This window comes from Poeciliopsis prolifica, unplaced genomic scaffold (genome assembly GCF_027474105.1).
Source record: "Poeciliopsis prolifica strain line A6 unplaced genomic scaffold, Auburn_PproV2 SCAFFOLD013, whole genome shotgun sequence".
Lineage (NCBI taxonomy): Eukaryota > Metazoa > Chordata > Actinopteri > Cyprinodontiformes > Poeciliidae > Poeciliopsis > Poeciliopsis prolifica.
The window spans coordinates 432,117-456,854 of record NW_026562388.1 but is presented as its reverse complement, the minus strand read 5'-3'; the positions used below and the strand labels follow the sequence as shown (position 1 = coordinate 456,854).

At 40.5% G+C, this 24,738-nt stretch overlaps 3 protein-coding genes across 3 annotated transcripts; 1 reads left to right on the top strand and 2 right to left on the bottom strand.

Moving 5' to 3' along the window:
• Positions 1–61: 61 nt before the first annotated feature.
• On the bottom strand, positions 62–2,264 carry LOC129365171 (ankyrin repeat domain-containing protein 66). The gene is made up of 3 exons (XM_055038162.1): positions 2,124–2,264; positions 320–548; positions 62–218 (listed from the first exon to the last, which is right to left on the bottom strand). Exons 1-3 carry the CDS (start codon positions 2,260–2,262, stop codon positions 62–64), a joined length of 525 nt encoding a protein of 174 aa, XP_054894137.1. The 5' UTR covers positions 2,263–2,264.
• Positions 2,265–2,953: 689 nt separating this feature from the next.
• On the bottom strand, positions 2,954–6,874 carry LOC129365170 (tudor domain-containing 6-like). Its single transcript, XM_055038161.1, has 2 exons — positions 6,762–6,874; positions 2,954–5,618 (listed from the first exon to the last, which is right to left on the bottom strand). Exons 1-2 carry the CDS (start codon positions 6,781–6,783, stop codon positions 3,190–3,192), a joined length of 2,451 nt encoding a protein of 816 aa, XP_054894136.1. The 5' UTR covers positions 6,784–6,874; the 3' UTR covers positions 2,954–3,189.
• A 190-nt stretch (positions 6,875–7,064) lies between these two features.
• smc6 (structural maintenance of chromosomes 6) lies at positions 7,065–24,465 on the top strand. The gene is made up of 27 exons (XM_055038154.1): positions 7,065–7,154; positions 7,815–7,965; positions 8,064–8,175; positions 8,597–8,702; positions 8,788–8,924; positions 9,392–9,453; positions 9,542–9,622; positions 9,714–9,815; positions 10,540–10,659; positions 11,742–11,837; positions 11,949–12,095; positions 12,185–12,273; positions 12,771–12,941; positions 13,053–13,231; positions 14,390–14,591; positions 14,681–14,795; positions 14,879–15,042; positions 17,990–18,125; positions 18,243–18,323; positions 18,421–18,591; positions 18,741–18,878; positions 19,437–19,582; positions 20,409–20,534; positions 21,384–21,489; positions 22,015–22,167; positions 22,284–22,381; positions 23,451–24,465. The coding sequence occupies exons 2-27, from the start codon at positions 7,828–7,830 to the stop codon at positions 23,536–23,538; spliced, it is 3,264 nt and encodes a 1,087-aa protein (XP_054894129.1). The 5' UTR covers positions 7,065–7,154; positions 7,815–7,827; the 3' UTR covers positions 23,539–24,465.
• The last annotated feature ends 273 nt before the right edge of the window (positions 24,466–24,738 follow it).

Sequence of the window (24,738 nt, the reverse complement as noted above, 5' to 3'; positions counted from 1 at the left end):
TAGTTGATATATTAGCAGAGAAATGGAGCAAAAGACTCAACATGCATGCCAAAATGTTGTTTTAGCGACAGCTGAGTCTAGACTTGGCTTTCCTCCTGGTTCTATAAGCAATGTCTCGTTCGTATTCTTTGCTTTGCTGTAACCACTCCTCATCTGAGTCATTGAAAATGCCTACTTCAGTCATTCTCTCGCGGAAGTCTTGGTACTCAAGCTCTGCCCTGCAACATATGAAAAAGATTTGCCACATTAAATCAGAAACTTTTGTAAAGGTTGTTCATAATAAAGCAAAAATAGGTGAAAATTGGGCTTCGTTTCGTACTTTTGGAGGAACCGAACACAGTCTTCTTTCCCGTATATTTCGGCTAATCTTATGGGCTTGTCTCCGCAGCAGTCCTCTTTGTCCATTGGTGCATGGAAGGAGTGCAGCATCCGCAGCGCGGCCAGATGACCGGACTCTGCAGCATAGTGGGCAGGGGTCCATCCGTGCACCGTCTTCAGACACGGATTGGCTCCGTTCTCTAGCAGAACCTTGACGATTTCTGTATCTCCTGAGGAAAAAAAGAAAAATGCCATACAGAGTTTCCTAAACCACAGAATAAACAAACAAACAAAACAAAAGTTTAAATCCGGACATGTAAACACAAACTAATAGATTTTATAGTGAATCTTACGACTCCACAAGGCGCTGAAGAAGAAACATTGGTTAAATGCAATGGAAGCAAGACATTTGTAGGAATTAGAAAACATTAAACCACACTTCATCCTTTATGTGGATAAAGCTAGAACACAGGGTAACCTTACAGGCTGATATTGATACCCTCTTCTTAAACCTTTCTGTATTTAATGCACTGGACTGCCTCATTAGGACACGTTTTAGACTATAATTTAAATAGATCAAATTGCATGCCATTTTGAATTTGAAAAAACGGCAAAAGTCTGCACTAAGAACCATTTTTTTGCCAGTGCAAATAAAGAACAAAGTAAACTTGGTTAAAATTACCCCTGAAATCAACACCGTTGCAGCATAAAATGATGACCTGTTTGTGACGGACGTAAATGCAACTGACGGACACCACTGTCCACGTTAATAACCAAATTCAGTTCCTATGTAACTAGCAGTAGCACAAAATTTGAGACCCTTTTCATGAACTATTTTGGGTGTGATGGAGTGCAGCGATCAATCTAATACTGCAGTTTTGTTTTTCATTTAGTCTTTCCTGCTGCACTTTTTTTCTAACGTGAATAAAAAACAGCGGGGGGGAAAAAATGGGACGTACTGTAAACATTTGCTTAGTTGTAGGCAAGTCAGTTTGTAGATTGTAGTTGGAATCGCAAGTATCTTGAGAACTTCAAAAATACTTGAACTTGTTTTCAAGCAGAACCACCAGGCAGCAAAACACATCAACAGCGATTGCATGAAAGGCCACTCCAAAATGCACATTTACTGTGGCAGAATTCAATCAACGTCTAACCTGATAAGTGAGACTATTATTATGCAACATAATAGATTATGTTTAAACTAATATCTAAGGGAAACAAAGGAAAAACTTTGTTTTCTTGCTGCCAGGTCAGTAAAATAAGAGCCTTTAACGTTCCTGCGTGTATAATATCAATTTATCTGCTATCAAATACATAATTTACTCGCTTCATGGTCAGTCCTGCAGTGGATTCCATGTTTTCTTTTCCTCTTATATCAATATCAGGATTTGTCTGTGAATTCCTTTTGGATGCACTGTGGTATTTAATGCTTATTGCTATTTAAGTCTGATGTATCCTGCATGTCTAACATTTCACTTCACCTGTTAGTGGTCATATTGTTATTCCTGGGCAGTCTTCATCTTGAGGTGCTGGACATAGTTTTTTTTTTTTTTTTTTAATAGAGAGAGATCTTAGAAGCAAAACAATAGTTTTTTTTTTACCATGCAACTGAAGTTGATAAGACAAAAGACAAGCTTTAGACTACAAAAAGATATCTTTATGTGCATTTCATGAAAAAAGAGAGAAGCGCTGGAAGAGTCGGTTCTTCCGTCGTGCGTCAAGAGGGAACAAGGACAAGTGTAACTTGAGACAGCAGGAAGGAAAGAGCTGGAGGTAGAAGGTGAAGTTCCTTCTAAAGCGCCCACCATTAGCAGCTGCCCAGTGCAGAGGGGTTTTGCAGCTCCAGTCGACGTCTTTGAAATTGGGATTGCACTTCGGATTCTTCACCAACTCCTTCACCTTGTCAAAATCTCCCGCAGCTACCACCTGGTGCAGCTCTGTCATTGTTCTGGAGTTGCCCGGCAACGGCTTCCGAATGCAAAATGGCGGCGTCTTCGTCCGAGCACGAGAAAGGGGATGGCGCCACCTGCTGGACAGACCGGAGGAGGCGCGGCGCATTTAAGTGATTTGTAGTGTAGGGCTGCTTACACTGAAACGTGTGAAATCGGGATGAAATGTATAAATAAGTACATTTCTACTTGTGGAGAAAGATTCAACCTTTGTGCTGCTCATAAATGTGCTAATATTTTGAGTATTTAATACTAATATTTTGCTGTGAGAAAGCAGCAAAAATAAGTTACTTTCTTTGTTTCTCTATATTTGGTTTGATGATGGACCAATAAAAAGTGACACATATAAAGAGATAGAAAAAAAGATTACTTTACCATAAGAAAAAAAAGTATTTAGCTTCCTTTACTCTGACACCCACTGCAATGCAACCAATTGACTCTAGAAGCCACATAAATGAAGCACACTTGTGGGTACTTCACTATCTATGTACTGTATATAAACATTTTCATTCTGCACACCACTTTGCTTAATGAGAAACTTGTTTTACCTTTCAAATGGTCAGAACCATATCTTTTAGGATTCAATAATTTTCTACAGAAAGCAAATCTATGAGACCAATTACAGAGTCAAATCTGAGGTCTGTCCAACAGAAGACAAAATGCAATCATAGGCTTTTTAATTAATTTGCTCATGAACTTCTTTATTTGGTTTTGCACAAGTTTTAATAGACAAGAAGAAATAGGAATGTAGGATTCCCTGAGAAGCATATGCAAGTCCGTTATCAGACGAGGATGTGACTGCAAGTCACAACTCTTTCAGATCTTCTGGGCAGACACACTGACCCATAAGGGAACATCAAAAAACCATCATACTTCTGGATATGCTTCATTCTGCTAAGACACCTTATGAGGAGCTGATTGTCTATAGTTTCTCTGTCACAGCACTTTCTTCTGTAAGTGGTTTCCAGTAATGTTGCAGTGATGCATTAATGGATACCAACTCGCATTCAACTTCCACTGCATACTGAGGGACTGGCATCTCTGAATGGCTCTCTGCACTGAACACAGTCAGTTTAAGGGGTTTATCAACCACAAGCTTGTAGAAGTTGTCATAAGCTTGGTCATTCCAGGAGCCTTTAGACTCATCAAATCCAATCAAACAACAAAGAAAGGCCTGCGGTACCTTCTCCAGAAGATCCTGAGGCAAAGGTCTTGTGTCTTGGGTGTCAACGTCCGACTCGTTTCCATAGTCAATAAACAGGACATGTACCGTTCTGTTGTCTTTCTGGACTACCATCGCTCTGTACCATAGCTTGTCATCAGGAAACAAAGCGAGACATGGGCTCCCTGGTCCAAGACCTTGAAGGAACGTCACATCCTGTTCTGCCTTAGCAGCTTCCTGGGCTAACTGGGACACTTCACATAAATCCTCCATATTGGAAAACTGACACCAGAAGAATTTTGGCTCTGCAATGCAGGACGCGTACACCGTTTCGGTTTTAGTTCTGAACACTTCTGGCTGCTTGTATGTGGAGAATGTTTTTTCTTTGGAGGGCCCAAGATTATCCTTGCTGTTGCTGGCTTGAAAATCTTTTGCCACAATATTTCCAGAATCTTCTCCAGAAAATGATTTCCAGTATTTTTGAATGACCTTGTTAACCACAATCTTGTCACATTCTGTGGTTACTGCTTGTTGGGGAACACCATTCTCTGAATGACTTTCTACAGCCAAAACTGTTACTTTAAGTGGTTTGTCAACTATGAGATGGTAGAAGTCATCGTAGACCTCATTATCCCAAAAGCCATTGGACTCCATGAAACCATCCAAACGACACAGAAATGCCTGAGGAGCAATCTTTAGCAGGTTTTGAGACAGCAATCTTACATCTTTTTTCTTGACATCACATTCATTGCCATAATCAACAAACAAGACATGGACTGTTTGGTCTGAGTTCTGAGTTATTTGAGCTCTGTACCATTTGTTGTCTTCTGAAAACAGAGCAAGGCAGGGAACACCAGGTTTAAGATGCTCAGGTGAAATTACGTCTTGTGCTTTTGCAAACTCATTAGCGAGACGTGACACTTTGTCAAGGTCTTCTGTGTTGGCATGCTGACACCAGAAGTAATGTGGGCCTGAAATGCAAGAAGCATATGCATCCACAGCCATGTTTTGGGAAATCTTTGGCCAGTTGTACATGTAACCCTCTGCATTTTGCTTTGGGTAACTGTGGGATGAAAAATTTGTCATTGCTAAGTTGCCGAAGAAACTATTATTTACAGTCTCCGTGACCCGGCAGCTTTTATTGTTCTCAAGAATGATGTCTGGATCCTTCACTTGCTCCACCTTTGGTGAAGAAGAATATTTGGGAGACATTTCCTTGTTGCCCTGCATTTCTGGGCCAGTGTCGTTCTTTAACATTGATGATCTGGTGAGTTCAGGTTGGGAATGATTCTCATTCGGCAGAGTAGTCCTTTCATCCTTAGTGTTAGAAATCACAGCAGTCATCTTTGGCCGTCTTATTTTTGTCACCTTTTCCCTGACCAAGGCATTTACATTTAGTGATCCATCGAACAGTTCAACCAACAACTTCCCCTGCTTCCCTTTTGCTGCTACTGAAATGGTGAAATTGTTCCCCACAGCATGGGTGGCAAACCACTCGTTGATTTCCAGTGATAAATCTGCAGGAACATTGAACAGCCCGAGTGGAACAGCTTGAACAGGAACAGACCTGGCGATACTTGCTTCAGGGGGCAAGGGTCGAATATCGGTGTAACGAACACCAAGAGTGTCCCCATAGTCAACAAAGTGCACCTTGAGATTTGGGGATCTTTCAACTATGAGACCTCTGTACCACTGATCATCAGTATACTTGGCTAAGCAAATGCTATTAAGTCCAAGAGGACAATCTGAGCTTTGATGCTTGTCAGGTAGCAGTGCAACACTTTTGCAGAGTTTTTCCAACATGGTCAGATTTCTGTCCAATTGGCAGTAGAAGTGATGGACCGATTCAGAAAATGTCACCAGAATCTTCTCTTCTCCACCCACTTTGATATTGTGTGTAGAGTAGTTATATTCATCCACTGGGACTTCTGGGGGACTTTGACTCCCAGTTTGAGAAAGATTTACCACATTCAGTTCCAGATCAGCTTCAGATGTTACGGTCTTCCTAACATATTTTAATCCAGTGCCAGACACAGAGTCCAAGCTCATAAAGTTCTGGAAGTCTCTTCGTGCAGAAATGGTCCATTTGGGACTGATGGGTTTTTGCACATTAAATAGGCAATACTGGAAAGCTTGTGCATTCAGTCGCAAGAACGTTGGATCTTCAGGCTTCGACGATGGACTGAATCCTGTTGATACAAAAAAATACACATCAGTGCATGCAGCAATACCAGCACATGGTAATATTAGCTAAATTTGATGAAATTTAACAGTGCAGAAGAGAGTGAAAAATAAATTATTCTGTCGTTAGCTAGAATTTGAAAAAGACTGCACTTGTAAACTCAAAAAAACAAACAAAAAAACACTGTGCATATATAAACGTGTCATATTTCATTTTAAAAGAAACTAAATTTCAGAAACAAAACTTTTGTTTGTCCACAACTGATTTTTGATTAAAACTGACAAACACCAAACACAAAACCTGAACTGACATTTATGTCATTTGTTTTGTATATTTTTAAATCCGGATTGGCTATGATTCAAATTTTCGAAGTTTGTAACAAATTCCCTGTGACATTTTCAGAAATTTCATATTTTCATTTTAGTTCCTTGAATTAACCGAAAATAACCAAGCTATGCAAAAAAAAAAAAAAAAAAAAAAAGTGCCAGAAATATGTCCCACTGAAATTTCATTTGTTGAGCCATTGCTTACCAACCCAAATTGTCTGCATTTCGTCTCCTTAAAAAGACGGGGGCTGTGTAAGCACACAGGCTTTTAAATAGTTAAAAAGTCAAATATTTCTTTCCGATGAGGTAGTTTAGAAAGAGTAACATGTTTGGAAACATTTTAATTACAATTGTAGTGTGGCTAATATTTTAATAGGAGATATTAAAATCTTCTTAAAATTAAAACTTAAAAAAACTAAACATTTTCCTTTATTTAATCATGCTTTTGCTTCCACTTAAATAAATGCAAATTGGACCACAGACACTGATCAACTTTTCCTTAAACGCAAACCTGGGCAAGCTTTTCCAAAGACAAATGGTGCATGTCCAGTTACAAGACGGTCTTTCTGGACAAAAATGAGACAAACTTCCTTTCAAGTCATTTTTGGGTTGATTTGATTTGATATGTTTTAGAGAGAAACCGGTTTTCCCGGACTACTTCGCTAATTTCATTCACAGCTTATTAAAATAAAATAAACACTTTTAACATAATCTTACTCCCACATTTTTCATAAACGATAACAAATGCCACCTGGGGGCTTCAAGCGCTACTTTTAAACTTGACCATTCTAAACCTTTAAGACGTTTGGCCACCTTTGCCTCACCATTGTTGGCGGCTCGATTCATCCTGCTCCTCTCGTTGGACTGGAACCGACGGTACGGAGAGACGCTCGCGCGCTGCGCTCACGCGGCTTTTTAAAGGCTTCGGTCGGCACCTTGATAGTACGTCATCGAGGCTGCTTTAGAAGTCGCGTTTTGCGCACTCTCATGGTTCGAGGGCGTACGCCACCCAATTGGAAAAAAACAAAAACAGACGACAACGACGCTACTTGTTGCCAGACGCGCGCGCGCTCACGCAGGTGCGCCGTCAGCCAATCAGAGGCCGCGCCCTCAGTTCCGTGTTGCTGTGGTTTCCTCCATTCAGTCCGAGCAGGAAGTGCGGAGCAGCCCCCTGTGGCCCCATGTTATTGTGGACGGCTGCAGGCTGCTGAATGATGGTAAGTGAGTTTCTGCTGTTGGTTTAGGAACCGAGGACCGGCCGAAACAAGGTACGAGTCCTGTGATTATGTTTTGGTTCGGGTCACGCCTGCTCTGCTGGCTGTTTTTGCGCTTGGACAGATGTGGTGTGTGGTGGAAAAACAGCATCATCTGCTCGGAGTGACATGTAACTGGGCTCAGTTAGTCCCTGTTTTCAAGACACACGTGCTCAATTCATCATTTGTGTGAATCTCTAGGAAGCCCTGGCTTCCTGCTTCACAGCAAATCGCTTGTTTTAGCTTTTCCCCCACATTCACTGTTTGGAGGACTGGCTTTTGTGACTAATTATAGCCAAAAGTTTGTGGTGGCTTCTAATTTTTGCATATTAACCCGCAGCAGAGTGTGAACTTTTCAATACAGTTTAGTTGAAACTCTGCTGTCACCTCCTTCCTTCCCCAGCTACATTTGTCTTTTGTTTTCCTGCTGCAATAAGCTTCTTCACATTTCCTCAGATTTAGTTCCAGTGACACATATTCACTCCTGAGCATAATAATATGAATATATGGTAACACCAACACCATATATTCACGTTCAAAACTGGCCATTATTCTTTTTCACAGCTTTACATTAATCGAAATAAACTCTTGAACTAAACCCGATGTGCTCGGTTGTATTTTCAGTGACTCTTTCAAAATGAGCAAGCGAAAAGCCAGCGTGATTATTGATGCATCGACTTTGAAGAACAGGCGAGTGACGGCTGCAGGTGCTGAAAATGCAACGGACACAAAGCACCAGGGATTATCTTCACACGTCTTCACTCCTTCCCCTTCGGTAGGATATGTATTTATATATATTTAAACCTCAAGTCGTGTTTTGTGCCTTTCCCTATCATTATCTGTTGACTGTTTTATCTTTTCTTCTGGCTGCAGGGGGACATTGGACTCATTGAAAGCGTCACTTTAAAAAATTTCATGTGCCACCACTCTTTTGGACCAGTCGAGTTTGGGCCCCATGTCAATTTTATTGTGGGCAACAATGGGAGTAAGTTCATGCTTTGCGCCTTTTGATGCGCTAAAATGTTACGTTGCTAATTACAATTGGTGTGTTTTACACATATAGGCGTATTTTCAGCAAGGCCCATGTTTGAGGAACCTGATTAATTTAGCAATAAAAGTAACAGCTAAATGGCACAACAAATGCTCCTTCTTTACCGCTTAATTGAATTACAATATTATAGTATTTCTTTGTACAGAAACTATATGTAGATGATATTTTTTATGATTATCCGAGGAATTGCATCTCTCTCTGCCTCTCTCTCCCCCATAATTTAACGAAGCTTCGAGGCAGATAAGTTTTCCTCGAGGAATTTTAATAATCGAGGTACTCGAATCATTCGAGGAATCGTTTCAACCCTACACTGATTCATGAGCCTTTTCTCTGTTGGTGGCGTTTCCATTCCCAGGTGGAAAAAGTGCAATTCTGACCGGCTTGATTGTTGGCCTCGGTGGGAAGGCCACCATGACAAACAGGGGAGTGTCGCTGAAGGATTTCGTGAAAACTGGAGAAAGGTAAGTTGATGATGGTTCTGACTGGCTGCTATACTTTTCTTTCCATCCAGAAGGTCATGGGGGTGGGGTCTCTTTGTCTGCTTAGTACTGCAGATGTTATTGTAAAGCTGAGAAACAGAGGAGCAGATGCCTACAAGAAGGATCTGTATGGCGACTACATCACCGTTGAACAACGCATCTCCAGCGATGGATCTCGCGGATACAAGCTCAAAAGCAAATCAGGTGATTTTTTTTTTTCACAGACATAGACAGTTTTTACACCATAGTTACATTTATTTAACCAAAACCAAAACTGAGTTTTTACCAGTGGATTTTGAAATGCCAAACTGCAGCGTGATGAAGAAGAAAGCACAAACTCAAGAGTGAATTTTGCCTCGAGAATAAATTGACATTGATATTGTGTCGTAACATGAGATATTTACACCTAATGCTGCTATACAGATTTTTTATTTTACGCTTTTAATTAAATGTGGACATGCAATATACAAAAATACGTATATTATTTGTGCTTTGTTCAGAAAAAATGTTTCTTTCTGAACACGGTGGCTGTAAAAAAACATAACCATTAATGGCTATCTTCGCGTTTCTCTTATTTCCTTCAGTGGATTACTGTAATAATAATAATATAAACTAATTTTAATTGATTCGAGTTATCTTAAAGGGGTTATTATTTGTTCTTTCATATTTAGGTCAACTTGTCTCAAACAAGAAAGAAGAATTAGTAGCAGTTCTGGACCACTTTAACATCCAGGTAACAATTATATGTTTCCTTAAATTTGAAGGGATATTCTGGTGTGTTATGGTTCTTGTGTGTTATGTTGTGTGTGCGTGTGTTTCAGCTGGATAATCCAGTGTCCATTCTCAGCCAAGAAATGAGCAAACAGTTCCTGCATTCGAAAAACGAGTCGGACAAATACAAGGTCCCGCGCCACATTCGCTCTGAGATCACTGACTCCGGTTTGCATGGGCTTTGTCTTTCAAGCTGAAGTTGTGTCGTTTTGCCATTCCCAGTTCTTCATGAAAGCAACGTTACTGGAGCAGATGAAGAGAGACTACATCCACATCAAGCACACTGAAACAATCACACGGCAACAGGTTGAGAGGCAAGAAGAGGTACAGGCCTGCGTTTATCGCCTCAGGCTCTTTCACTCTGGAGTTGATAAATCTGACAGATGTTTGATGGATGTTCTGATTTCCAATCCACATATTTACCAATGACTTCATGTCTCCGCATTATGAAGTTATTTTGCAGTTCAAAAGTATGGTAAAACATTTAAAACCTTGTGGTTTAATACACTGCCATACATTTGACTTAATTCAGTTAAATTCATGGTGTGATGGTGCAATCTACAGCTTATATCCAAATATTCATGGAATCCTGTTTGGTTCAAATTAATTTAATTTCAATTCAGTTCATTCCACTCTATATCCATTCTATTTTTTTCATATCTTTATTAAAATGACATAAAATCAAGACGCTTAATAGATTATCATGTACTGTAATCTTTTATATACGTGGCAGCCTCTTTCTTTGTTCACCTTTTGTTTGTTTATCAACTTATATCTGCAAAATACACACTTGTTAAAAGAAGCACTGCTTAGTAATGTCATAGATTTCTATATAATATATGATTAAAATAAAAATATCTATTCATTTGTTTATTTTTCCCTTTTCCAGTCTCTTATTTCTGAGGCTTAAATTAGATACATTTTCTAAGCTCTGTTTTAAGAGGCAACTAAGAGACAAAATTGCTGCTGATGCTTTAGCATGTCTGTGACCTATGTCTTAAAAAAATTTAAAAAGGGAAAAATATGTTCATTTTTGTTTTGTGTTTAGTGTCTCAAGGACCTGAAGCAGGAGTTTCTGCAGAAGAAAGAGCGATATGAAAGCTTGTCGTCTTTCGGCGATTTGCAGGAGAACTTGGAGAGCCTGAAGAAACAAATGGCATGGTGTTTGGTAAGATGCTGTCTGACATCGAGGTGTTCAACTCTTACCGGTATTAGTTATAATCACTTACAGTCATCCGAAGTCGAGAGTTTAAACGGTTTAAACAAAAGCAGGAGCGAAGCATCTTGCGTGAAACAGCAGCAGTGAATGGAAGCAGCTGAAAATCTCTGTTTGCTACACAAAATCAGGCTGTGTTGCACTCATGGAGACCGCCTCATCACCGAAATTTCAGCCAGAAAAGTGTCTTTAAGCCAGTTCTTTATTTGTGGTAAAAACAAGGGAAGTTAAAATAAATAGTGTTATACAAACAGTATTTATGCTATTACAACAGCATGACGGCTGCAGTCAAACGCTGGTTTGGATCAGAGATTAAAAAAATAATGGCTTGCTTCTGCAGGTCTTGATAGTAGGTAAATATGCAGGAGGAACAATTGGAGCGAGCGGTTATCGATTTACTTTTATGACTTTCTCCATGAAGGTTGCAGTCGCTGTACTTAAAGAAAACCCCGCTCTTCAACACAGTTTCTTAGTTGGAAAACCTTATGCTCACAAACAACACCTGAAATGTCCTCAGTAACATAGCTGCTGATTTAGTGCTACAGCTATCTGTCGTAGCCACCTAGTTTGCTTTGTCCTGGTTCCTCAATCCTTGGTTTTTCCTCACCTTGAAGATAAGAGATTAGCGGATTTTTAGCCTTGATACATTTTGATGTATCTAGATATATTTTGAACTTAGAAACAGTTGTTATTTTTTGTTGTTGTTTTTGAAAAAATCCATCCTTTCCACCTTTTTAAAGAGGAAAGGTATGACTCTTTTCCTGCGTAAAGATATTTGGAAACAATTCACGCCACCCGCTTTCTGTGTTCTGTTAACTCGCCAAACATCCACTTGGGATTTTTCTTTTCTTAAAGACTAATAAGAACTAATTTATGTTTATTTTTCTGACTATAACCTTATTGAAATAAAGCAAGAAACTAACTTAGACTAGATAAAACAGGATGTCATCGCCTGTCATCGTTTCTGGGATATCTAGAGTTTAACACGCTGTTGCACCTAAACACGATAAACATGTATGTTTCATCACCTCTAGGTCAGGGACAAGGAGCAGTCCATACAGCAGCTGAAGGAGGAAATCCAGAAAGAAGAGAAAGATAAGAAACACAAAGATAATCTGCAGCTCTGTCAGGTGTGACGCAAGTTTTCCCCCATTAATTTGGAACGTCCAAGTCTTTTTTATAAATGTACCTTGTCTTTACCGGGCAGCTTTTGCTTATTTGTTGTTTTTTCTGTCTTGCAGTCAAAGCTCGCACAAACGGAGAAAAGGCTGCAGGTGATTAAAAAGAGAGCCGACAGTCTGAGAGAGGAGCAGAAGTCCCTCAAAGAGCAGAATCTCAACTTTAAACAGCAAGCAAAGATCGTCAACAAAGTTCACAAGGAGCAGGAGGTATTCTTTACAACTTTCTAAACGATTGTCTTAAACAGACGGGATGTTGCGTGTGTTTCCTTTCTAAATATTATTTTTCTCTTTTACAGCTTGTTTATTTCCGGGCTTTGAACAAACTTAAGCAAACAGAGCGCGAGCAGAACCTTCTCCAGGAGAAAATTAACAAGGCTAAAGCGAGGTGTGGAGCTCTTACACTGCAAAAACACTAAATCTTACCAAGTATTTTTGGTTCAGTTTCTAGTCCAAATATCTTAGCACACTTGAAGCAAGATAAAGCTAAGTTATATGTAACTTTGCTGCAAGATGTTGGAGGTTGTTTTAAGCCAATAATTCCTTAGTATTGATGGAAAAGTGCTTGTTATAAGAGAAAAAATCTGGAACAAGACATTTTAGGTTATAAAATGGGAAAAATGTCTTTTTCCACTGACTGATTATTTCACTTACAGGTAGCACTTTTTCATCAATATTAAGAAATTATTGAATGAAATAAATCTCCTATTTCTTGCTGAGAAGTTTTTTGCAAATCAGTTTTGCTTCATTTCAAACGCACTAATATTTGTATTAGAAACCAAACCAAAAAGTCTCTTTGTGAGACGGTGTGTCTTTGCCGTGCATTTATTGGCTTAGTTTTCTAGAGGACCACGCAACAACCTGAAATGTTTCCTCTGCCGTCAGCGAGAGACTGAACAACAGCGGAGAAACCAGACGCTCGAGACAACAGGCGACGTTGGGCGAGCTGAAGGAGCAGCTGGCGGAGCTGGAGAGGACGTGTTCGCAGCTGAACGAAGACATCAAGAAGAAACATCAGGCTCTCCTGAAAGGAAAAGAAGAACGGGACAAGCTCAGGTACGAGACATACCGCCCGCTTCTCATGCAAGCTAACTCCCCGGGTAGGTTTTTTTTTTAATTTTGTTTTTTATTTAAAAATAATAAATAAAAACCCTCCATTTATACTAGAGTTGAAGCAAAGAGTGTGCAGATGGCTTACGAGTCCAAGCAGAAGAGGAAAAACCAGCTGCTGGCCAGTCGATCCAATAAGCTCAAGCGGTTTGGAGACGATGTTCCTGACCTGATTGCTGCCATTGATGATGCGTTGGCTGCAGGAAGCTTCATCAAGAAACCCGTCGGGCCAATAGGTAACGAACCGTTTTCACGTTGCTCTGGTTTTATATTCGTCGTCCAGGATTAATATGAAAAGAATATAAAAACGGAAAGAGGGAAAGAAAGAATCGCAAAAAGAGAGAAAGAGACTCGCTGTCGCGCATCAAAGCATATTAATAAATTATGATTAGAGACGCAACAATATGAACATTTTGGGCCAGTATCAATATTAATATATTAATATTTCTGTTGTAGTCGACAACCAAATCACTGATTACAATTGCTCTGACAATGTATATTCTTGCCGCTGTTGATCTGCTGGAAAAGTGACTTAGAAAGGTTTAATGCATTTGTTATTTTAAAGTATATTGAAGAAAATGTGCTCTTTTATGTTTGTCTAATACATTCAATCTTAATAAATCAGATTGCTGTTCAAGGTGTTTTACTGCATGGCGATTAAAAAAAAAAAGTTAAATGTTAATTTAATATTTCTGCTTGTGTTGCATTTTGATGAAGTGATTTTCATGCCTGCAAAGTAAACATGGCGACATGATCAGTAATCAGGCAACTAATCAACTAGTACGAGTTTGTTTTGATGCCATTTCCTGTCCTGATGCCGAGTTCAGATAGCTGGTGACTATCAGTGCTTTCATGCTGATTGTGAACGTGTGAAATGGTTTCAAAGCCGTCAGAAAGCGTCTCAGTTGCTGTTGCCCTGAAATGTTTTCAAACTGGAGTGTTTTTAAATTAGGATTTGACGTGAAAGACTAACACAGAGCAGTGCATAATTGTGACGTATAAGAAATGATTCATGTTTTAAATGTGTATACAGGAAAATATGAAAGTGTTGAGTGCATTTATATTTAGCAGCTTTGAGTCAGATCTCGTAGAATCACTTCTCCTTGCAACTATAGCTAATTTTGAGCCTTGTTATTCGCTAAACAGCCGAAGCTCAGTACGACTGGACGGAGGGAGACTGTGAGCAGAAATGCTCAAGTCTTGCCACAGACTCTTAACTCTATCTAGGTCTGGACTTTGACTGGGCCATTCGGTTGTAGGGGCTGTTTGCAAATGAAAACCCCAGTTTTTAAATTTGTAGTAAACATTGAAAAGCACTTATTTTTTTCCCTTCCACTCCACAGATATAGACTACTCTGTTGATGTGTTGCATAACATTTCTTGTGCGGTCTCAGGGGCTTGCATCAGTTTGAAGGATCCCACCCTGGCCGTGGCAGTGGAGTGCTGTTTGCGGAGCTTCATGAAGGCGTTCTGCTGCGACAACTACAAAGATGAATTAGTCCTTCAGCGGCTCATGTCTCGCTTCTATCCGAAAGGCAACAGACCGCAGATCATCGTTAGCCCCTTCACCGACAAACTCTACAACGTTCATGCGCGGTAAGAACCTGCTGCTGTTTCTACTCCACTTGCATTTCATGAGAACTATTGAATTAACTTTTTTTCTCCTCATTTTTTTTGTTGACCAGAAAAGCATGTCATCCAGACTACCCAACCGTGCTGGACACGATCACATCGGCAACTCCTGTCATCGTCAATTGTCTGATTGATATGAGAGGGATAGAAACCATCCTCATAATCAAAGTTAGTGTTTGCCTGGACTGATGTAAACGTTAGTTTCTGGGGTTTTTGCAACTTCTTGCTCACTATGTTTCACTATGTCTCAGGAAAAAGACAAGGCGAGGAAGATCATGCAGCAGAAAGGCCGGCCTCCAAAGAACTGCCGCGAAGCCTTCACGGCTGAGGGAGACCAGGTGTTCCCGAACCGCTACTACACCTCTGAGTTCAGCGTGGCCAAATACCTCAGTGGAGATATTGAGACCGAAATACAGTGAGTACTTCGTGGTTTGTTCTTGAAAGAATAAGCGTGAGATGTACAGTTGGCCCTGGAGGTCAAAATCGGTCATAGAAAGGACCGTGACCTGAAACCGGCTATGTTTTATGGGCTAAACAGAATAAATGTTAATGAATAAAACTTCAAAACTTCAACTTTGTGGTGTTACTCCAGAGGAAATGGAAAAAAACAACAATGATAAAATTTAAAGGTGACCTTTTATTCTTCCTGGAACAGGTTAGAACAGGTATATAGACTATACAAAACATTATATTTTTCCGCAAAATCATTCTTAGACAATGAGATTTTAATCTGCTCAATTCAGCTTATTTTGACATCATTTCAGAATGAGCTGTTTTCACTTTAAATTTAAATAAGTTGCTGCTGGCCACGCCCTCAAACTCAATGTTTACACGAGCACATGAAAATGGCTGCAAACGCATGTGAAATTATACAACCACACATCTTTGATAAGCAGAAGTGGAGCCTGCTGCACAACCAACAAGAATGTGTGAAGGGTTTTCTGGATGATAAGTCAACAACAAAACTTGTCTTTTCCAGTTGAAGTTGTACAGTGCGTACAGCGGTAAAACCAGCTGACGACCAGCTGGAGCTTCGCTTGAGCCACTTCGTCGTGTGGCTGGGTTTGCTTTGGCTGCTAGGTAACTCCGCAGTGGCGGTCGGATGTTAATTCACAATTGGGAGGTTTTTGAAACGGCTCATTTTCTGTTTGTAGAAGCGGTAGAAACCCAAATGGAAGCACACAAACGTGTAAAAAGTGAATTTTGCACAGTAGTTCCCCTTTAAGCAAGCAGATATTTTATTTTCTCCGTTTTTTACGTCAATGGATCCCAGAGCGGTGTTTGTTTTGTTTTTTTGCTTCACTAACAGCTGCCATCATGCAAACCTCCCTGGGCAGCGTTTTCAGCTTAGCAGCTAAAGATACAGCTGGGAAGACAGCAGGACTGGTTTGGTTTGTCGATTCTTGACAACACAGGAAGTTTGGATCTGACTCACTCTGATGTGGTGCATGATGCAGTTTCCAGTGTGATTAACATGAGCAGATTGAAACCAACAATCAGGCCATTACACATAGATATTTGAAATGATCTTGCCGGTCGTACAAAGCTGTTTCACAGGCCTTAAACATGACATAGCATTTATTTATTTATTTATTTTTGTCTGGAGCTCAATATCCTGGAATTGTTTCTTCACCTGGGCTGCTTTTGTGTGCGCTGCCATTGTGGGGTCAGAGAACTGGGTCGTTTATGTAGATTACGTTCCCTGGGTCAGAACGACTCCTCCTCCTGCTGCTGCGATCTCGGGACAGAGATCCCCACCCAACACAGCAGTGAGATTCAGCGTGATTAAATCAGACTAATATACGATTAACCTGAGGCCGCGTCGTCGCGGCTGTAGTTTAAAAGCCGCCTGCTTCCACTTACAAGCTGTATGGAAATGTGTTTGCAGAATGGATTTTTTTATCTGAGTCGCACTCTGCTGCCGAAAGACATAATTTATGACGTGTTATAGCGGTTAAGCTAAAAAAATTAATTAAAACTGGTATTAATGCAGTGGTAGTTTGTAATAGGTCATTAATATTTACCTAAAATCGGCCATCCTAAGCAGTGGCGATCGCTTTCATCTGTATTTTATAACTTAAACTGTGAAAAAACATTAAATGTACTTGTTAAAATCTCCTAATAAAGACTCTGATGAGAGTGTTATGCTATCTATGAGTCCATGAAAGTCTTTGCTTCCTTTCAATAAATATTAAAAATGGATTTAAATGTTTGTCAGCTCAGCACCAGGGTAGATTTCTACACACTTTGTTTTTCTGACCTGTCTCTGGCTTCCCTTTGTGCAAATGGTTATCCTGGAATGGTTCCAGCAGCGTAAAAAAACAAACAAAAAAAAAGGAAGCGAAATAAAAATAATTAAACAAACTGCTGTAAAAGGTTTTTACACAACTGGATATCTCAGCTGAGCTTTATGAAAGCACGAACCCTTAAGTAGCTTTTACAGCTATCGCGTTGCCATAATCCTCGTTTAGCTGGACGAACTGAAAACTGATCCGAAATTACCTGGGATTGCTCGAAAGGTAAGATGAGCCCCAGTTCAACTGCAGACCGTCGCAAAAGCTCTGGAGCTTTTTTTTCTCATGTGCAGCTTCACGCAAAGATCATCAGAACTGACGCCGTTCCATCGCCACAAACTCCAGCTGAGCAAGAATCAAAACAACTGAAGAATATTCAACACTGGGACCGGAAAGCATTTTAAAGGTCCCAAATAAACAAATGAAACAATAGTTAAATTTATGAACACTAAAACGATGCGTTATCAAGTCTCAGGAACCAAAATTGCATTTCAAAACAATAATAATCAACAGGCAGAAGTGGCAGGTAGTGCAAAAATCGTACTTTCAACATGCCGGCTTTTCTTTCCGACTTTACAGGGGAGCGTCTCTTTAACGACTGTTCTCCAAATGGAAATTACATTTGTTGTGAGATTAATTGACGTATTGTTCATTATTACAAGTTAACAGATCGCTGCTGCACATTCTTCATTATTATTGCTTTTGGTATATAGGTGATGTTGGGGTTTGTCCAGAAAAGTCACAGTTTATGCTGTGGAACCTTTTTGTTTTCTGTGGAAACACGAAGCATCAGTTCATAGACGCATTCAGAACAGTAACACACTCTGAACCGCATTGGTGGGGAAACCCTAACCTGCCAGTTGTGCTGGTGCATTTCGATGGACGGCCGGACGACGGCATGAAGGAAAAGGACAAAGTCCAGGTTCTTCAGCGTCACCTCAGACCGGACACTGATCCCAAATTCACATGAAGTCTGACGTTAGAAATGTTGAAATGAACTTCTTTTGAGTCCAGTCTGAACTGTTGGGAGTCGATGACTGAGAGAAAAATCTCTTACGTGTGTCGCAGGGCGCTGGAGTCAGAACTGGAGAATCTCCAAGCTCAGCTGTCCAGGTTTCAGCTTCAGGTGAAATCCGTCAGCGAAGACATAGTCAACATGGAGAGCAGCCTGAACAACACCATCAAGACCCTGAAGAAGACTCAGGTCAGCGTGAGGCAACATCACCTCTCAAATCTAATTTTACCGTGTCATTACCTACTCGCTCTTCAAATCCTTTTTTTTTTTTTTTCTTATCGTTTTTCTGTTTTGGCTGCACCGCAGGCCTCTGAGAACCAGGTCAAGGCAGCAATAAGTGAGCTGGAGGCCGCTAATGAGGAGCAACGTGATGACATCTCCTCCTTGGTGAGCCTCGGCTTCTCTCAGTTTGATCTTTTCTGTCAGAATCAGACACAACGTTCGTGAGCTGTGCCAGATTGACGCCTGAAATCTCAATGCACAGGAGGAAGTTGCCCAGGAGAACCAACAGAAAATTGAGGCGGAAAAACAAGCCGTTCAGGAGGCGAAGGCAGAACTTGACAAGCAGCGGAAAACTTCAGAAGAGGCAGAGTCCAAGTACTCCTCCGTCAGAGATAAAATCGATCAGCTGCTAGAGGAAATTGAGCCACTGAAGGTTAAAAAAAAAAAATTCTGACATTTTTGACATTTTGAATGGTCATAATGCATCAGTCTCTTCTCTGCTGCTACATTTATCGTCTAGTTTTTAAACACAAGGATCTCCTGATGGTGAAAAAGATCATTCTTTTTGTTCTTGCCCTCCAGGACGAGCAGCTAAAACTGGAGACTGAGTGTATAAAACATGAACGTAACCTTAAACTACTAGAGAAGAAACTGAAAGGGCACCAGGACAACATCCAAGCAATGAACAGCGTACTTTCAGACAAAGAGCAAGACTTGCAGGTAAAGAAAACTCTGCTTGTTTATTGTTTTTTTGTTTTTTACTTTTCCAATCTGTTTCAAGTAAACCTAGTTTCTGGACTTCAGCAATTAGGGACAGATAGTAGATCTGCAACTAAGGATTATTTTAGTAATCGATTAATTTGACAATTAATCTGCTAAAACAAATTTACACATTCTGCAGATTTTCCAATTAAAAATTCTGCTGAATAAATAATGAGATAAATCCTAAAATGTGCACCTAATTAAATTCCTTTGTTAAATAAAGAAAATGAACATTTTGTTGACGATAACATAAATGAAGTTTCTTCGATGAATTTGTATCGGGTGAAGCTGCAGCTGGAGGAGTTTTGCCTGAAACATATTTCCAGACAGAAGATGTTCTGATCTTAAATTCAAAATGCCTTTTTGGAGTCTGTAGGCTCCAGTTAACGATTAATCAATTACTAAATCGACTATTGACTATTATGTCAGTACCCGATTAATCATTCCAGCCCTGGTCGATGGCTTATTCGCCTACAAAGACCAGACTCTGACCAGACATGATTGACGTGTTGACAGGAAAACGTGGAGAAAGCCAGGCAGATTAGCCCCGAGCGGCAGCACGTCACTTCCACCACCAAGAGCATCGACACAGAAATCACACAGCTCAAGAAGAAGCTCAAGGTCTACGAGGGAAACCACGGCGAGCAGGAGCTGGTGATCAGGTGAGAGACGCCACCGATCGGTCAGAAAAACATCTCTCCGCTCCCACATCGACGGCGACAAATGTCCGATGTGCTGAGTTTGGGCGTTTTCATACGTTTGGATGTTTGTGTCTTCAGCTCTCCCGATTGCAGATTTGCCTCGTTTCTGTGGAGAATCCACAGAAGTGTTGTTGCATAAGGTCCAGGATGAAAACAAACGTATGCACAGCTGGGTTATTCGAAATAGGTCAGACCCGGACAGGAAATCAGAAGACATCATAAAGGATGACAGGAAGCAGCAGGACTCTTTTAGTAACTGACAGCGTTGTTAAGAATCATTAATACGCTCCTCCGTTATTTCAGAACATATTTGTACATAATGGTAGCAACTCATAGCTTCCCCACCAGGTCTTCATTTGCCTCCTTCCTCTCGCCTCCAGCTGCATTTTAGGAAATAGGACTTTCTTCAGGATTCTGGGCTCTGACCCTTTTCTGGGTCACATGCAGCAGGAAAGAGAGAAACGAGAGAAGCCCCAGAAAGATAACACCAGCGTAAAGAGGAGAGAAAAGAGGAAAAGGAAGCAGCTGTATTGCACACATTGACAAAAAACAGAGACAGTCAAACTGGGATGCTCTAGAGGAAAAAAAAAAACACAAAGCCAAACGAAGAGGGAGAATTAATAGAAGCAGCAGTCTCATTGGATCGGCCGAACCTCTGCTGAGCCTCCTTTGTACCTCAATCAGATCTGCCTCTTGGCTATTCCTAACTCATCTTGTGCCCTGGTTTCATGCAGTTTAAGTCAGAAATATTTACGCCATGCCAACTTCTTCCCTCTGACCTCATTAGGGAGTACGCCGAGGCCCTCTCGCTCTACAAAGAGAAAACCAACCAAGTGAGGGATCTGCGCAAGTTCATCGACCGGCTCAACAACATCATGTCAGACAGGCAGAACAGATACAAAATAATGCGCAGGTAGAGAAGCAGCCGTCGCCATTTCAGATGTGTTTTCACTGTCATCTCACTGCCGTTTCACTGTGGTGTAAAAAAGTGTTCGCCCCCTTCACGATTTCCTGTTTTAAAGTGTTTCAGAGCATCAAACCAATCGACATAGGAGTCGAAGCCAACACAAGTAAACACAGAAAACACTTTTTACGTAAAGGTGTTTTAATATTAAGGGAGGAAAAAACATCTAAACATACATGGCCTTGTAAGTGATCGCCCCTAAATCTAATGATAAGTGGGTGGGGGTCACCCTGAGAAGCAACAACTGGTATCAAGTGTACCAAAACAGACCCATCACACTGCCACCACCGTGTTTCACTGATGGTGTGAAGTTCTTGTTCTGAGACGCTGTGTCGCTCTCACACCAGGTGTAACAGAGGAAACACCTTCTCGAGAGTTCAACTTTTGGCTCTCGTCCATCCGCAGGAAGTTTTCCTAAAAGCCTAAAAGGGAAAACTGAGGCGAGTTTTATTTTTGTACACCAGTGATTCAGTCTTGGCCATTTTTCTTGTGGTTGGGGCATGACCTCTGACCTTAGCAGAGGAAAATGAGACCTGAAGTTCTCCAGACGTTGTGGCGTCCCTGGATGAGTCGTCGCTCCGCTGTGGAAGTGATTTTGGCCTCTCATGTTCATCACCGCTCCATGTTTTCAGCATGTGACTAATATTTCAATTGGTTTGATGTTCTGTATGACGAGCACGCAATTAGGTTTACGCAATTAAGTCATATGAAATCAGGAACGGGGCAAGCACAGTGTGACGCTGCTGTATTCTCCTGGGGTTTCATATGACAGAACAACAATGTCCTCTCCTCCCGCAGATCCCTCTCAGTGAGGTGCAAGCTCTACTTCAATAACTTCTTGATCAAGATGAACTGTTGCGGCGCCATGATCTTTGATCACAACAACGAGACGCTTTCAATTTCGGTACGTCTTTATCTGCGCTACTCACCGTACGCAGTGCCGCTTCGGCTTGGTTTTGCACATCCAGGGATCCAAAAAAGCCGAAGTTCCACATCCAGATGATTTCACTTATAACAAGGCATTTTTTCCCATATCATAAGTGAAGTAATCTGCCAGTGGAGCTAGTACGTTTGCATCCATATTAATTGTTGACCTAAAATAAACTCCTATTTCTTGCTGAAAAGTTACTTGTGTGTCAGTTTTGTCCAACTTCGAGTGTACAAAGGTATTTGCTGTAGAAGCTTTGTGAGACTTTGTGATCTCGTCTGAGAGTATTTTAATTGAAATGAAATGCTACACAAAAAACCAAGTTAAACAAAACAAAAAGACGCCTGCTTTCATGATTGTATTAAAGTAACAAACTGATGTTCGAGGATAATTCACACGTCCAAGACGAGGAGTGTGTTACCTTTAGGTCTCAGAAATCTCAAGAAAAAACAAAAAAAGAGTACGTATAATTTGAGTAATTAATTCTGTTTTGCTCCAAAGGTAAAGCCTCCAGGCAGGGACAAAGACGGGGCGAGCGACATGAGGTCTCTGTCTGGTGGGGAGCGCTCCTTCTCCACCGTTTGCTTCATGCTCTCCCTTTGGGAGATCACAGAATCGCCGTTCAGATGTCTCGACGAGTTCGACGTCTACATGGTGAGCGCACGAAAAGCATTTGGAAAAGCACTGACTTGTGTGCATGTTTTTGGAAGGGGAGGGGCGGGGGAGAAAGACACGAACGCCCGGCTGAATTGAAAACTGTTTTTCTGCAGGACATGCACAACAGGAGGATCTGTCTGGACCTCCTCCTGGAGCTTTCAGAGCGCCAGCACCTTCGGCAGTTCATCTTCATTACTCCCCTGAACACCAGGTGACGCCTTATTTCACATATACCAGGGTGTCCAAGCTCCAAAATTAAGGCCTTGGAATATCTTGAAATAACTTTGAAAAAAAAAAAGTAAGGTGGCCTTAAGTACGTTAATCACAAGTCTTGTCTGTTTGATTGTGTGTTTTCTATGCATTTATTTTTTTCTTGCGGGATTTTCTCTGTCAGGGAAACGTTTGAGTCAGACTCAGACTGTGACTCACTGCTAACATACCCTTGCTAGCTAGCCAGCTGGTTTGCCTCTATTACGGGTCAGAGCCAATTTATTGCAAATTGGCTGGATGGAGTTTGTACATTTCTTTTGAGATATAGATCCTAAATTTCACTCATCGTGGCTTCAGTAATTGAGTTGGTGAAACCCGCAGAACCAGTTGCTGAATAATTTGTTTTTGAGATTTATAGAAGTTCACTTCCAATTGCTCTAAAAAAAAGGCCTGAGAGCTTGTGAAAAAAAAAATACTGACTGTAAATCTTGTTAAGTGTATTTTATCTCCCTGTGGAGTGGCTTAATGGGTGTTTAGGTTTGTGTCTGAACCCAAAAATCCCAATTTTTCAACAGTCATTGTATGAGAACGGAAAAAGATATTGCAAACAGCCAAAAGCCTCGTCAACCCTCTGAGCTTTATATGGTGTTTCTGTCTGGAAGTATTAAGGTTTCAAACATCACCAAGTTTAGAAGCATTTGACGCCGTCCACCATTCATTTAAACTGTATTTAACACGTGAGATATTTTAAAAAGCACGGATGTTAGAAATATGAATCTGTTTATGTTAGAAATAAACTGAGGGTGGATTTCTATGTTGAAAGCTCCTTTTTTTTTTCTGTCCTCGTAAATCAGATGTAAAAGTCAAAAAATAAAACTTGGCTACTTGAACTACGCCATTTACGTATCCGGAGAGGAAATAATGATTTGTGTCCAGCAGCAAGGTAGTTTAAACAGTTTTTTCCCCCCTGCAAACCTTCCCTTGTTTACACCATCAAGCTTCATTGGTGTGACGACAGTGCTGTCACAGTAATGCTCGGCAACCAGTTAAAACTGTTGGTTCTCTTTCAGCAACCTCCCCAAAACGCCTCTCATCAAAATTCATCATCTGCGGGATCCTGAGCGGGAAGACAGCCAATCAAGAGACAAAGATCTGTGACACACACCAGCTGTGCTTTTTATACATAAAACGGTGGTAAAGCACCGCTGGTCTGTGTGCCGCGGAAGGTGCTAAAACTTTGAAACCCCGTCATTACATCTCCTGGTGTTTGCTGAAAAGTATCGTTTTTATGAAACTTAAATAAGTTGAGTATAAATATCTGGGGGTTAAGATTTATTTTTCTATTCTTTGTGTATAGGTGAAGAGTTAGATGGAAACCTAGACTCATAACTCTCACTGGCAGTACTCTATTACTGATGATGTTTCCCTGTATGTTTGAGAAAAGTGTTTTTAAGGAGTCATTTACCTAAGAAGAAGGGTTTCAACCTGTGTGTTTAAATGTTTATTTAAGAAACCTCTTTTTTTTTCTGAGAAAAGCAAAGAACTTAAGTGACCTTAGTGTTGCAGTTTGTGTACACGTTTTGCAGAATTTTGCATTGTAAAAGCTTTATGAACAATGATGTGGGGATGATGTACTTGGAAGGCATCATTATGTTTGGTTTGTCGTCTTTTCTCCTGTATATTTTGAAGTCTGTCTTTATGTATTATGTCCCGCCTCATTTTCTATAGATGCGCCTCACATACTGTGTTCTAGCTGAGTCCACTCACTGTTGACTAAAAATGGTGGATTTTACTTACCTTCTGCTTTTGCTATTCACTTGTTTGTTTCTGTTCTCTGATTTCTCGCTTGGGCTGCCGCCGCGTGAGGAAAAGCTGGTGGTCTTGATTCAGGACGGGCCGGCACGAGACTCTAACTATGTCTTAACTTTGCATCAATACTGCATTCCCATGTTGTCTTTTTCACACAGAAATGTGTAACATGAATGTATGACATGAACTAAATGGTTTATCTGCATATAGAATAGCAACTATTGTTCCTACTGCTGCTGACTTAAACACCCATTAAATTATGTAGTTTTCAAGTGACTGTTGTGGGAAATGGTGCTTTTTGTTGTTGTTGGGTTTTTTCTGTGGTTCAACAGTACACTGACTTTAGCTAAATAGTTACCTAAAAAATCAGGTATAACATGCTTATTTTAGCTAATTAATGGAACTTCCTGGTAAATATTTTTCTTGCTTCACTTAGGAAAGTCTTTAAATTCTACATTTTAGCATCTATCCTTAAATTGTTTAATTGTCCAGTTTAGACTTAATGACCAAAGTCTATAACAAATTGTAGGGCTAAATTATATATTTTCT